General features: G+C 47.5%; 1 protein-coding gene across 1 annotated transcript in view; it reads right to left on the reverse strand.

Annotated features, from left to right (window-relative positions):
* Positions 1 to 10,953: 10,953 nt before the first annotated feature.
* The window catches only part of GRM7 (glutamate metabotropic receptor 7), a 275,498-nt gene continuing 274,162 nt past the window's right edge, over positions 10,954 to 12,289 (reverse strand). Inside the window, exon 10 of the mRNA XM_086469667.1 lies at positions 10,954 to 11,024. Within this exon, the coding sequence (XP_086325793.1) occupies positions 10,954 to 11,024 (71 nt within the window). The remainder of the gene's footprint in view (positions 11,025 to 12,289) is intronic.

The following is a 12,289-nucleotide window of genomic DNA, read 5'->3' on the forward strand; positions in this document are numbered from 1 at the left end:
GAACACCACCGCGTCCCACTGCGGGTCTCCTGGCGCTGGAAAGATGCGCCCGCCTCTGAGAACAGCCTACACGGGTGCCTGGGGGATGTTTGCCCTGGGAAGCAAGCAAGGACACGCGTGTGTGCAGCACAATCACGGCCTTCATCCCTCCCACGCGGGGGAAGTCTGAATTCCTTCGGCACGGAGCAAAGGCAACGGCACAGCACCGACGGGGTGCGCCTCCTCACCCGAGAGGAACAGCCGGCCTGCTCGGGGGAGTTGGCAAAGAGTTGCAAGTAACAAACATCGTAACAGGAAAATCAAGAATGTTCGTGAAGTGCACAGAGGCTAAATTCCCTGCCAGATTTATTCATGGTATGTAACGCTGTCATACACCGTCTGACAAAACTACACTCCGAGCTGCACGGTTAAACGGTACAATTTTGCCGCAATCAACACTTAATTTTTTTTTTCAGAAAGTCTTGATTTCGAATATCCTGGAAAGGTTTAACAGCTGATATTAATAAGAGTACAGATTTAATATAAGGCTCTTTATTCCATGGACATGATAAGCATCATGACAAGTGGTGTATCTATGGCAACTATACTTTTTTTCTTTCTTTCCCACTGAACAGCAAGAACAGACATCTCACTGGGTGCCAGACTCTTCTCCCAGGTAAGAGTCAGTGCTCTGAGTTGCGGAGGAGTAACTAAGCCAAACATCAGATCCCGGGACTGCCATGCCTCGCTTTCCTATGTGTGTGTCTGTGGTGTTTCATGCGCATTTACATGTATTTAGCCATTAACCTAATTCCCTTCCTTTTTTTTTTTTTTTTTGCACTGTGGCTAGAGAATAACAACATGCCTTTGCTCCTTGCTGCCAGACAGAGCTCAAAACCCACGATCCCGCCCCAAAGTCAAAACACCTGTTTTCAAGAACAAAGCGAGTCTCTCCTCTTTAATGTATCGCCACACGTCACTGAAAGAGATGCGCATGTTTCCTTTCCTGAAGCCAATAAAGAGGAGAAAACAACCCTGGGATGTTTTCCAGAGATGCCGGCTGTGAAAGCAGTGCCTATGTGCAATGAGACAGAAACCCCGAGAAAGACCAATTTCTTACGTGCCGTTTTTTTGATTCGCTGATGCTTACTGGCCTCAAACGAACAAACCGACCCAGGCCCCCGCTGCACAAACACGTTCTCTGTTTGCTATCTGTGTCAGCACCAAATAATCTCCATCTCCTTTTACAGTATTATTTTATGTCCGTGACAAATGCACGCTCAGCTGTGCCTCACGCTCGCTTCTCCTGCGTGCTCCCTCGGTTCATCAGCGCTGGCATTTCCCAGCGCCGCGCTGAAACCTTCTACGGGTTGGTTTGTCGCACGGTGACAAAATATACCCAGGCTTGGGTGAAATCACCAAAGATGCACAAGCGCACGCAGGAACAGGCTTGTGTGACGCCACGACACCTGTGCCTGGGCATTGCGGGCACAAACGCCGTTCCTCGGCCAGAACGTGACGGCTCGCAGGTCAGCGTGGCTGTAACCCACGGGCGGCGGCCGGGCCGGGCTTGGATTTGTGACGGTCTCTTTTCTAATCCTGTTGGCTGCAGCACACTCCAACACACAGTGACTTTCTGCCGCCGAGGTTTTTTCTGCTCTTATCTACACAGCCTTTGAACAGTTTTCTTCATGCTTGTAATCCCGCACACAGAAAACTACATGGTTTACCTGTGATACTGCCTATTTCCAGTTTTCCTGGCCTTTTTACTCCATTACTACTATGATTCGCTTTCTATACTCACCTAGCAAATTCTCAGTAGGTTTGTGAACAAACACTTTCAGCCAAGCCATTGCCACTGGTTTTGCCTGCTGGTGGAAACGCTTCGTGCCAGTTTGCCTGTGAGGCGTTCCACTAAAGACTGGACTCCAATGATTTCCAGTATCATTAATCTCAGGAAAACACACAAAGGAAAAAAAGAAGAAAAAAAAAATCTTTTGTTCTGAGTAAAACTGCAGCAGTGAAGTTAACAGCTCTCACCCAGAACTGAAACCCCAGCAGCCAAATCCAAGAGGAACGGGCTCCGCTGCTGCCCAGCGAGCCACGGACCCTTTTTCTCCAGGGAAAAAGAGAAAGGGAGTGTTCCCCCATCAGATCTGCTGGTGGGGTTTTTTGTTGACTGAACTTCATTGCCATTTATGTTCAGCCCTTTACTTCAGCGGCAGCTACGCACAGGCCTCCTTTACACCTGAGGGGAAAAAACTTCCAGTCACTCATTTAATAAACCTGATAGTCCATACAGATTTCATCACAACTGTAAGCTTCTCGCTTCTAAACCTGATGTTAGATGTCCTTAAAATAACTCATTTCGCTGTCCTTTACTCCCTGCAGCATGTGACAGCTGTTACGGTGCTGATGGCTGTAAAACCATTGCACAGGAACTGAAGCAGAGCTTCTTCAGAGATGGTTTAATTCAGCACAGAATTTTTAAGGGAGGTTTTTTTTTCCTTTTTCAATGAAAAAAAGGAAAAATTATACCTTGCTTTGATGAAAAGGAAAACGAAATGTGTATCCCCAGGCACGTGTTACTGGCTGCTGCTGGGCAGAGCTGGGCAGGACGGTGTGTGTAAGGGGAGAAATCCCTCACCACTGCCACTGAGCTGGAGGGAACTGGACTGCACCAGGGAATGGCTGCCCAGCCGCAAGTTTAAGCACAACCGTGACACTTCCCACTCGAACAGAAGTATTTTCTTTCCCAGAGTATGACATCTCAAGCACGCACTGAAGGCCCTTCTCTTCCGTCCCGTCTGCACACCCAGCCTTGCACACCCTGCACTGGGGCTCTTCCGTGGAGGCGATGCAGCGGGACGGGGAGCCCGCAGGCTCGTAGCGCCGGCACCGCCTCGGACACAGATCTGCAGCGTCGGCTGGTGACGGCTGCTTGTCTAACTGGTAATAATAATAATGACGTAATAAACTCTATTAACCAACCGTAATAACCGCAGGCAAACTAAAACGGCTGCAAACCAACCTTCTAGCGGTCAAAAATCACCAACTGCAAACGAGATCAAGAAAAATCTGCAAAGACTCTAAATTGCAAAACCTCAAATTCAGCTTCTGTCCTGCCTCAGAGGCCACAACGCAGCGCGAAGCTCAGCATACGATTCCTTCAGTCTTTGCCTTAAAGGCCGTGAGCTGTTCTCTCCTAAAACCTCTTGTCTAGCTACTTCCAACCAAACTATCCACAATTTCACCCTCAGGGGCCACACAACATTGTGCATCTGAGTCTGTAAAACTTTCTTGGGCTTGGAAGATTCCTGGTTGTATCAAGCCAGGTTTTGCACCCGAGGTGAGGGATCATGGCTGCTCCGGGGGACACTTCTGTTAGAATTATAGTAGCAGTGACAGTTAAAAGGGTACACATCCCGAAAGCTGCGAGATGCAACTGGGATGCTTCCTAGTGCTTGGGTAGGGGAGAAAAGAAACAGGACCCCAAATATCTCAATGTCCTAGCGTGGGGTGATTCCAGGGACCTCAGTGAAACTGAGCTGGGAATGTCAAGTCTGATTTCGTAACCCTACAGCTCCTTATCTGAGTCACCTCATTAACACAGATGAGGACGCGAGCGCACGTAAGAGACTCCAGTGAGCTACCACGTGAGAGCAGCACCGAGTGAGCCCTGCCAAGGTGACACTGACCCTGCTCCGGAGGAAGCCAGTCATTATAAATAGATGGAAGACAAGAGAGCCAAAAGCCTTTGTCTTTTCCCTGATATTACAGTTTATGAATTTGACAAATTCTCCCTGAGAGGATGTAAGGACTGTTAAATTAGTCGAAGGGAGAACTCAGCATACTAAGAGTTTATTAGGCAAAAAAGCGAGAGGGACTGGTCCATGAGGTATCACAATTCAGGCTCACTCTTCTTCCAAATTTCCTAGGAAAAAAGATCACACAAAAAGGCAAAGAGAAACAATGGCACAAAAGAGGAATACTACTACTAATAAACTATTAATACTCATTTGTGTCTCAAAGGCATATATCTAGCTACCGAGCTTTTAACATCCAAAGCACTTATAGCCATGAACAATGTGTTTTAACTAGCATTGTTCGAACATCAAGCTACATGGTGGTCGTCTCAGTGCATAAAGAATTTCAGTTTTTAAAAAAAGGAAACAGCCTGACACGTTCCTGCACATTTACAAGTCTTGTATCATGTAAGTCATTCAAGGCACGAGACAGCCTGCAAAATAATTAATATGGGAGCACGCGTTTATGTGAACGTATTAAAGCGCAACATCAAAAGTAGTTATTCTGAGATGTAAAGCGAAAGTAACTCAATCCCCAAACGTGCAGACAGGAGGGGACCTGGCACAGGCTCCAGGAGGACCTGTGCTGCACTCAGAGGCTGCAAACTCCCCAGGGTCTGATAGCATCTACCGGCTTGTTACAGCACACTTAAAGAGTTTTTCCAGCAAAATTTCCTGGCTATATAATAAGATTTTTTAAAAAATTAAAAATCTCACAAGCAACTGAATGCAGCTCTGCTTAAAAGAGTCAAAAGGACAAGGACTCGTTCAAGCAACAGTTGCAAAAGCCTTCCTTCTGAGAGGTTTAAACCTTTAAACACCACAGATTGCTCTCAGCCACACAAAGTGCTGTCATAGCTTAAAAAATACATCTCCATTGTGAGAGATCCCCCTTGCAGTTTGAAATGCCGTGAGAAGAGTCTAACCTTGCACTGCCAAGAAGGATAATTACAAACCCCCTCGTGTCTCTCACAAGATGGTCAGGGAGGGAGTAACTTCTGGCCCTAGTTTGGCTGCCGGGCAACAGGATGCGGTCACGGATATATAAAACCTGAAGGAAAACACTGATTCAAATGGATATTGAGACCTTGAGAAACTGCTAAAAATTAAAATGCAAATTGAATGTGCAAATGCAAATGGAGTGGAGAGGATGAACTCCGTTCTTGGAGCAAAAGTCCTGCTTTTTCCTTTTTTTTTGAAGGAGAAACCTGGAGAGAGCAGCTGCCACGGCCCCGCGCGGGTACCTGCAGGGACGGGTGCTGCTCCGCTGCCCCGCGGGGAGGGCTCTGCTCTGCCCCACAGCCCCCGGCCACGCTGGTGGCAAAGGGGCCCGAGGACGGCGTGGGAGTGGGAACTCACCAAAAATGATGAATGCGTCAGAAACATCAAAGAGCACATTTAAGCTTCACTCATCAGAGCATTCCAAACTGTATTTTCTTTCCCGCATAAAGGTCTTAAGGCGCTTTAGTCCTGCATGTCTTCATCTCTCTAGAGGCCGTATCTGTATAAATCATTTAGTTTAACAAGTAAATAAGACGATGTCAAACCATCAGAACTGTACCCTGGAAAACAGGCCCCGTTACGGATGCCCCTTGGTGTGTGCAAAATTACAGGCTGTTCAACAGTTCAACCTCATCAGGTGTAGCCGGGCTACGGCTTGGAAAATATATGCTAATGAACGAGCAGTTTCTGGAATAAATACTTACGTGCCGGTTTCTGGCTTGAATTTGCAAAAGTGCTGGAGCGCATGTGTGCAGCTCTCGGTCCACGTGTGCGCATCAGGGATGCATCCCTAACAGCGAGTGACCACTGGGGAAGCAGCTCAAGGGAAAAAGGACGTGGTGATCACAAGAAGAGGGAGGGGAAAATCAGCTCCGAACCGCAGAAAATGGAAAATAGAAAGTGCACCTCTGCTTCGTAGTGCGGCACGACGGCAAATTGTGTTTTATCTGCTTTGTCAAACGATGCTACGCAAAGTTACATAAAAATAAGAGTAGATGTTCCTCAGGGGGAGCAATTGCAACACAGTCTGTTGCAAACACATTTTTGCTAAAGCTTTAGCAAGTGCCGCCCGACCAACGCCGAGCAGTATTTCTGCCGGTCTGCCCCTGGTCCTCCCCTTCGGACAACAGGGTGAGGGACTCACGGACTCCAGCACGTGGGGCTGCGCCCCGGGCAGGAGACACGACACGGTGTACGACCCCGGGAAAGGCACCAGCCCCGGCGCTGCGATAAAAGAGCTGTTCCCTCGATTTCCCGTTTCTTGCCTGGGCATAGAGCGGTCTGGTCTGCGTTGGAAGGGACCCCCCAAGGCCGTCTGGTCCAACCCCCTGCCACCGGCAGGGCATGGTCCTTCACACCGTGCCCGGAACGACTGTGCCGAGCAGTTCAGGTATCAGCTGGGAACAGGGAGATGCTCAGGTTCTGCTGAACGGGCTAAACCCTGACCATCCCTGACTAAGGCCTCACTGTGACACATAAAAGCTTTCCTCCCATATTTTTGTTTAGTTTCACTTGTGGCTTTGTTTTCCTGAGTTTTCCTTCCCCCACAAGGATGGTTTTAGCTCTTTGCTGAGCAAAGTTGACAAATAGATAACATCTTGCCTGACATCAAGGAGACAAAGCTCCAGATATCAGGGAGCCATTAAGAAGCCATCAAGGAGCCAAAGCCACCTATACATGCCAGACCATAAGGAAAGGCCCAGCAAACATCTCCACGACTGCTTGGCACAAGAGGCTGCATCAGAAAAGGGATCCTGGCTTGTGCTGAGCGAGGAGGATTCAACTAGCGGACAGCGTGTTGCTGCACCGCTTCTTGCGCAGACCGAGGGCAAGATCAGGGGCTCTGCTCCCCCCCAGCACCCGGGCGGTGCAGGGGTCACCCCCAGAGCGACTCGTCCCATGATCAGCCAGATAAAGTGGAATCTACTGTGCAATAAAATTATTTACTCTTGGGAACCAGGAAAATATGGATTAGGGACTACTTTGGGGTGCTGCACGGCTTTATTTGCACGTGCCTCTGTGCAATACTTTTATAATAAGCATACCATCGTTAGAAGGAATTTATCATAAGTGTTTAGTTTTTCAGTAAGCCATCCTAGAATAAAAATAGATGTAGTGAAGACCTGCCAAAGTCTTTTGCTTATCAATTTTGATTGCAAATTCTCATTTCTTTGCAGTCTCCACTGAATAGAAAATCCCTCAAGTGAGGTTAAACACAGAGCACTTTCTCAGGACAAAACCAGCCAGATTTAAAATTAAAATGACGCCTCCCTCCAGAAAATAACTATTCTATACCACATACTCTAGGGTGTGATGAGCTACAGAACACCACACAACTGGGACCCGAAGCCTTCACTTTGGGTTGCCCAGTGCCCAGAGGTGCCACTGCTGGATGGTGCAGGTGGCCCCAGGGGTGTCCCGGACTCCGTGGGGCTGTGGGCAGGAGGAGGACAGGGCTGAAAATCCTTGGCACCAGAGGATAATTCGAACTATATTTACCTCTTTCAACATAAGCCCAAGATCAGTTTGAAACCATGTCATGACTCGTATCACAACAGCTTCATTACAGTATAGCCTAAGTAATTGCGTAGCTATTATAGGAGAGATACGACCAGGAAAACGCAATGACTTCACACAGCACGGTGCTGCACGTACCTCACAAATGATCTCAGCCCTTTGCAATCACCACGGAAATCCCTCTGCATACAGATCAAGCAAAGAGTGACTCGTAAAGCAAGTGAAGACCTTTCGGAAGCAGCACGCTGTGCCCAAGCCCCGGGAGGGTGAGCTACCCTCACCCCTAACGGGACTGTAAGTGTTTAACAGCCTCAGAGGTGTCACTGGGCTGCTCTGTGTGGAAGCCAGCCCTCCCAGCTCTGCCCCTGCACGGGGCTCCAGTGACTGGCATTTTCAAATTAACTCGCTTAGTACTGGACACCTACTCATTGCCCGAAGCAGCGCACAGGACCAGCTTTGGGGAGACCCAGCGTGAACTCAAGAGGAACGCAAAGGTCAAGGATCTGCCAGCTGCAGCCCACGGTTCAAAAAACATTTCTGCTGAGCAGGTAGCTGCTCCTCTTTGTGAGGCCCTTAACCCCTCGCAGCCGAGCACTGTGGCACATAGCGAAGGTGGAAAGGTTAGCTGCTGTTTGAAAGTCTGAGGCCAGAGCCTCAGCTAATATCAATTGATCCTTCTTCAAAGCCATGGGACCACTGTGGTTTAGACATGCTCAGCGTCTGGCCCAGATCGAGTCAAAGTTCAGCAGAAGAGACAGACAAATGATAACAGGTTGCTGACGAGTTGCAGTGTTTCCCCTGCATTGCCCCTGCTAAAACAGCTTTACGTGCTGAAGGACCACCAGTACCATCTTGTTGCGATAAAGCAACCAACATAACAATGCCCAGTAATAACAATCTAACCAGAAAAACCGGGGGGATGCTCTCCATTTAGTCTCTCCTTGACCACTTTTATAAACGTTACGACAGATTTCAGAGCACAGCAAACTCACGGGCATCACCGAGAGTGCAAAATAGCCTGTGCCGTGGTTTTCTTTGTTCCTCTGACACTGAAGTGAATCCCCACTAAACAGCAGGCAATATATACAGAGCGAGTGCTCAGTGGCTCCAAGATGCTGAAGAAAGCCACAGTCTTTGCAAGCGCTTAGACGAAGGATTCACTGACCTCGGCACGACGCGTCAGGCTGCCGCCCTCCCCACGTTACGGGCCTTGCTCACCAAGTCCAGAAGGCAGCAGAAGGGATGAGCTGTCTTTCTGGGATCCCACCTGCAATCCCTGAGCAGCTCACGATCATCGTGCTTGGGAGGCAGCACAAGGGTAAGGGGCACAGCACCACTTGCCAGCCTTGCACTGGGAGGCTCTGGAAGCCCGGGGGGGGGTGGATCCAGGTCTTTCGGGTGTCACAAGCACTTTAGTCACTGTTTCCTCCTGACCAACATGTAAGCTTGGAGATGGGTCAGGAGAAAAGTGCTCCAGACACTTCTACAGTACCGAATGTGACGCTGTAGCTCTACATAAGCTTTGGATGTTTCTTTGCCTTGTTCAGGTGAAGGACATTTTTTTTTTTCCCTGACCCAGATACCACGTAGAGTTTTTTTCAAGCCTTCTGATTTTATCAGCCTCAACAATAAAGAAGTCCTATTTGTCACTCACAAGAAAGAATTTAAAAGCATTACAAATGCGCCTCTCCATGCATCGCGTAGCAGAAATTGATAGTAGTAATGGCTTAAGCACTGCGTTCATACCTACAAACAAATACGTTTCTAGCAAAACAAGTGTCAATTTACAGCCAAGTTGATGTTTTCCTGGTATCATTGCTTTGCTTTTAATACACTATGTTGTTTCTTGCTCATTTCTGTTTTGTATTCCTAGAAGAACAAATCAAAACACAGCAACCAGAGCTGCAGCAGCGAGCCCAGCTGGAACAGAAACCCTCACGGTGAGAAATGGAAAACGGTACCCGCTGCAGAAGAGCACTGGTGTGGGCCAGACCATTGCCAGCCCAAACCGTCCTCGACTGTAGCATTTTTCATAGCTTTGTGTGGCCCAAATTTTAAAATCTGCTTAAAGACTCTGAATGGGCAATCGCTTTTCACAAGACTTGGATGATAAAACTCTTTGTGTGCTTTTGCAGGTAGCAATTGCTTACATTAAACAGTAACGTTACATGGAAAAAATAATATTTAGAAATCTGTATGAGCTCCTAATTATTTTAATTCTAAATGGTTTTTAAATTTTATTAAAAAAAAAAAAAAGGTGATTTCTCCTGAGATTTAGAGTGTCTTCTGTCTCTCCTATTCTTCTCATCTCCTTTTAGCAATTTCATCTTCACGTAGTCGCCCTTTACTCTTTCCCATTTGACTTGCAATAACACTTTGAGTGGCCCTGTCTCTCCAGCCACTTTGTTCTATTTCCCTTGACACCAGCCACTGTCAACCTTTCAGACTCCAGCCCCCCGGGGAGGCAGCTCCTCCTGATGTTCGTAAGGCACTTCGCACCTCAGGTAGATTAGAATAACGGGCATGATTCAAATACAATGAAAAGGAATTTCAACACTTCAGGAGAACTGGAGCTGAATTGAAACTGGAGCTGAATTGAAACTGGAGCTGAATTGAAACTGGAGCTGTGGCAATTTACACCAGCTAAAGGGACCAGGGGCTTTTTTCCTATGACTCGGAGGACAACAAGGACTCAAGCAACATTCCTACTTTTACCGATACAAGTTCTCACCTATCAGGGACCACTAAACATTCTGAAGGCTGCACACAGCGATTTCTTCTAGCACTGCCCAGTACCGCAGCAACCAGGCCAGCACTTCCATGGCTGGGCACACCCCAAAGGAGTGGGCAAACCCTCCGAGCACACCCGCGGAATTACAGATATGAGAAATATTTAGTAATGGTTGTTAGTTAGTTGTCTCCAATAGTAAATGCTTTCTCGTTCCTCTCGTTTCACTAGGAAAGCAGTAATTCCCGGCTGATGAAAGCCCAAACAGACACTAGCTCACAAGCTCACGACGTAGGCAGTCACAACACCCAGGAAAAGCCAGTCCTCAAAAATTGTTCACTCGTGGCTATTCAGGAGCGGTCACTGGGATCACCCATGGGGAAAACAGTATTTTGCAAACTTTTTTCAAGCCATTTATCATTTTAGAGTAAAGAAGATTGCTCACACGTTAGCAAATGTTATTTTTATGCTGCCAGGCAACCCTGCCGGTAAAGCTGCTAGAAATGACTCAGAAAACACTTTGTTAGTTGTTAGATCTGATTGCCATAATTAACTTCTGATCGTTTGTTTGTTCCTTCTTCAAATTGTTATCAAATATCTACATTTCCAGAGGCTTTATTGGGATCCACCTCCACTGGTGGGAAGTAGACCACCAGTCTCTCGTTTCACTGGGGGACAGCACAGGGATGAAAATTGCCCAAGTCCTGGGTCTCCCTAATTCAAAGCAAGCCCTTCACACGGGAGTTTTTGGTAATGGATCTGTGAACAATTTTTAAGTTAGATACTTATTTTAACATAGCTACACTAAAACACATTCCTCATTTATTTATGTATATAATCACCATCATCACCATCATCATTTGAGAATAAAGTAATAAGAAGCTGGATTTTTCCTTACCTTTTTTGGAAAGCAGGCAAAAGCTATACAGTAGGTGGAAGAGTGTACCAAGTAACAGATTTTTGAACACTCTTTCTTACTGGTGGTATGCAGTCTACAGGAAAAGTAAATACATTGGTATGTATAATACGTCTTCACAATAAACTCTTCAAATTTTGCCCTGTCATGGAGGCCGTGACATTAATCCAGCTGAAGAGCTCAGCCAGAGCAGTGATAGTGGAAAGCTGAGAGGCGCCACTATATGAAATTAACTCTGGGTTGGAAATAAATGAACCAGTTCACGGAAGTTCAGGTACCTCTGAACATGGGAGCAGCTGCTCAGAAAACAGCAGGTCTGGTTGATTTTTTTTTTTTTTCCTCTCTCTCCCCTGAACAAACTGTGAAACATTTTGGCTTTAAAACTCCCCAGTCCTTCCTGAGCCATGCAGTCACCCTGAGGTTCCTCAGCATCGTTGACAGCCGTTTCAGCTTTTTTCCTCAGAAAGATAGAAGGGGTGATGTCATGTCAGTGATGAGCAGGATGAATACACAAACACACCAGGGCAGAGCAGGGGAGCATTTGCACAGGGGTGTCTGCACGTCTGTCCGAGACAGGAGATGCTCGTACACCGCGTACTCTATCCGCAGGTCACCGATGGGAACCCACAACGTCAGGGCCATTCTCCACGCACGGCGAAGGCGAGGATGGACACACGCTGCTCTCGCTGCCGCGGTGACAGGGAGGCCCTGGCAGCGCCCAGGAAAGCGCCTTTTTAAAATGGGAATGTGCAAACGGTGCCTGGTCTGTCTGGGGACAAGGGGCAGCGATTGCACTTCACTAGTGAGAATGGTGTCAACTGCCAAGTAAGTTCTACGTAATGCTAAATGAAGGAGAAAGACAAAAAAAATCGTCTCGAACACTGAGCCCTCAAAGCACCCTCTAACTTCAAAGTCCACAAAATCGCAGCACTACTGAAAATTAGACTGAAAATGACAAGTTTTTAGACCTTAAAGTTTTCTGGCTAGTCCATGGTGACACCTTTTCTTGGCCAGTTCTCATCAAATCTCAGCTGAACTCCTCCGGGGAAGCGGTGTCCCATGAGCTGCTCCATCTTTGCAACAGTCGTTTGTCGCTTGGATGCACTTGGTCTCTGCCTCAGAGATGCTGCCCACCGCCTGCTCACTGCTACCTACTACCGGGCTACTCGGCACTACTCATCTTGATCTCAGAGCCGTTCTCATGGAGGGTGAGATTTTTTTCCCATAAGATTGGAAAGGGGGACACGGGAACCAACACTCCCTGTGCTGCCAAGTCCTGAAAGACCCTATCCCAATTCCTGCAGGAAAGTGTGTTCCCAGAGGAGCTGCTCCCAGGAAGCA

The sequence above is a fragment of the Leptosomus discolor genome, chromosome 9 (assembly GCF_034619465.1).
Source record: "Leptosomus discolor isolate bLepDis1 chromosome 9, bLepDis1.hap2, whole genome shotgun sequence".
NCBI classification, from domain to species: Eukaryota; Metazoa; Chordata; class Aves; order Leptosomiformes; family Leptosomidae; genus Leptosomus; species Leptosomus discolor.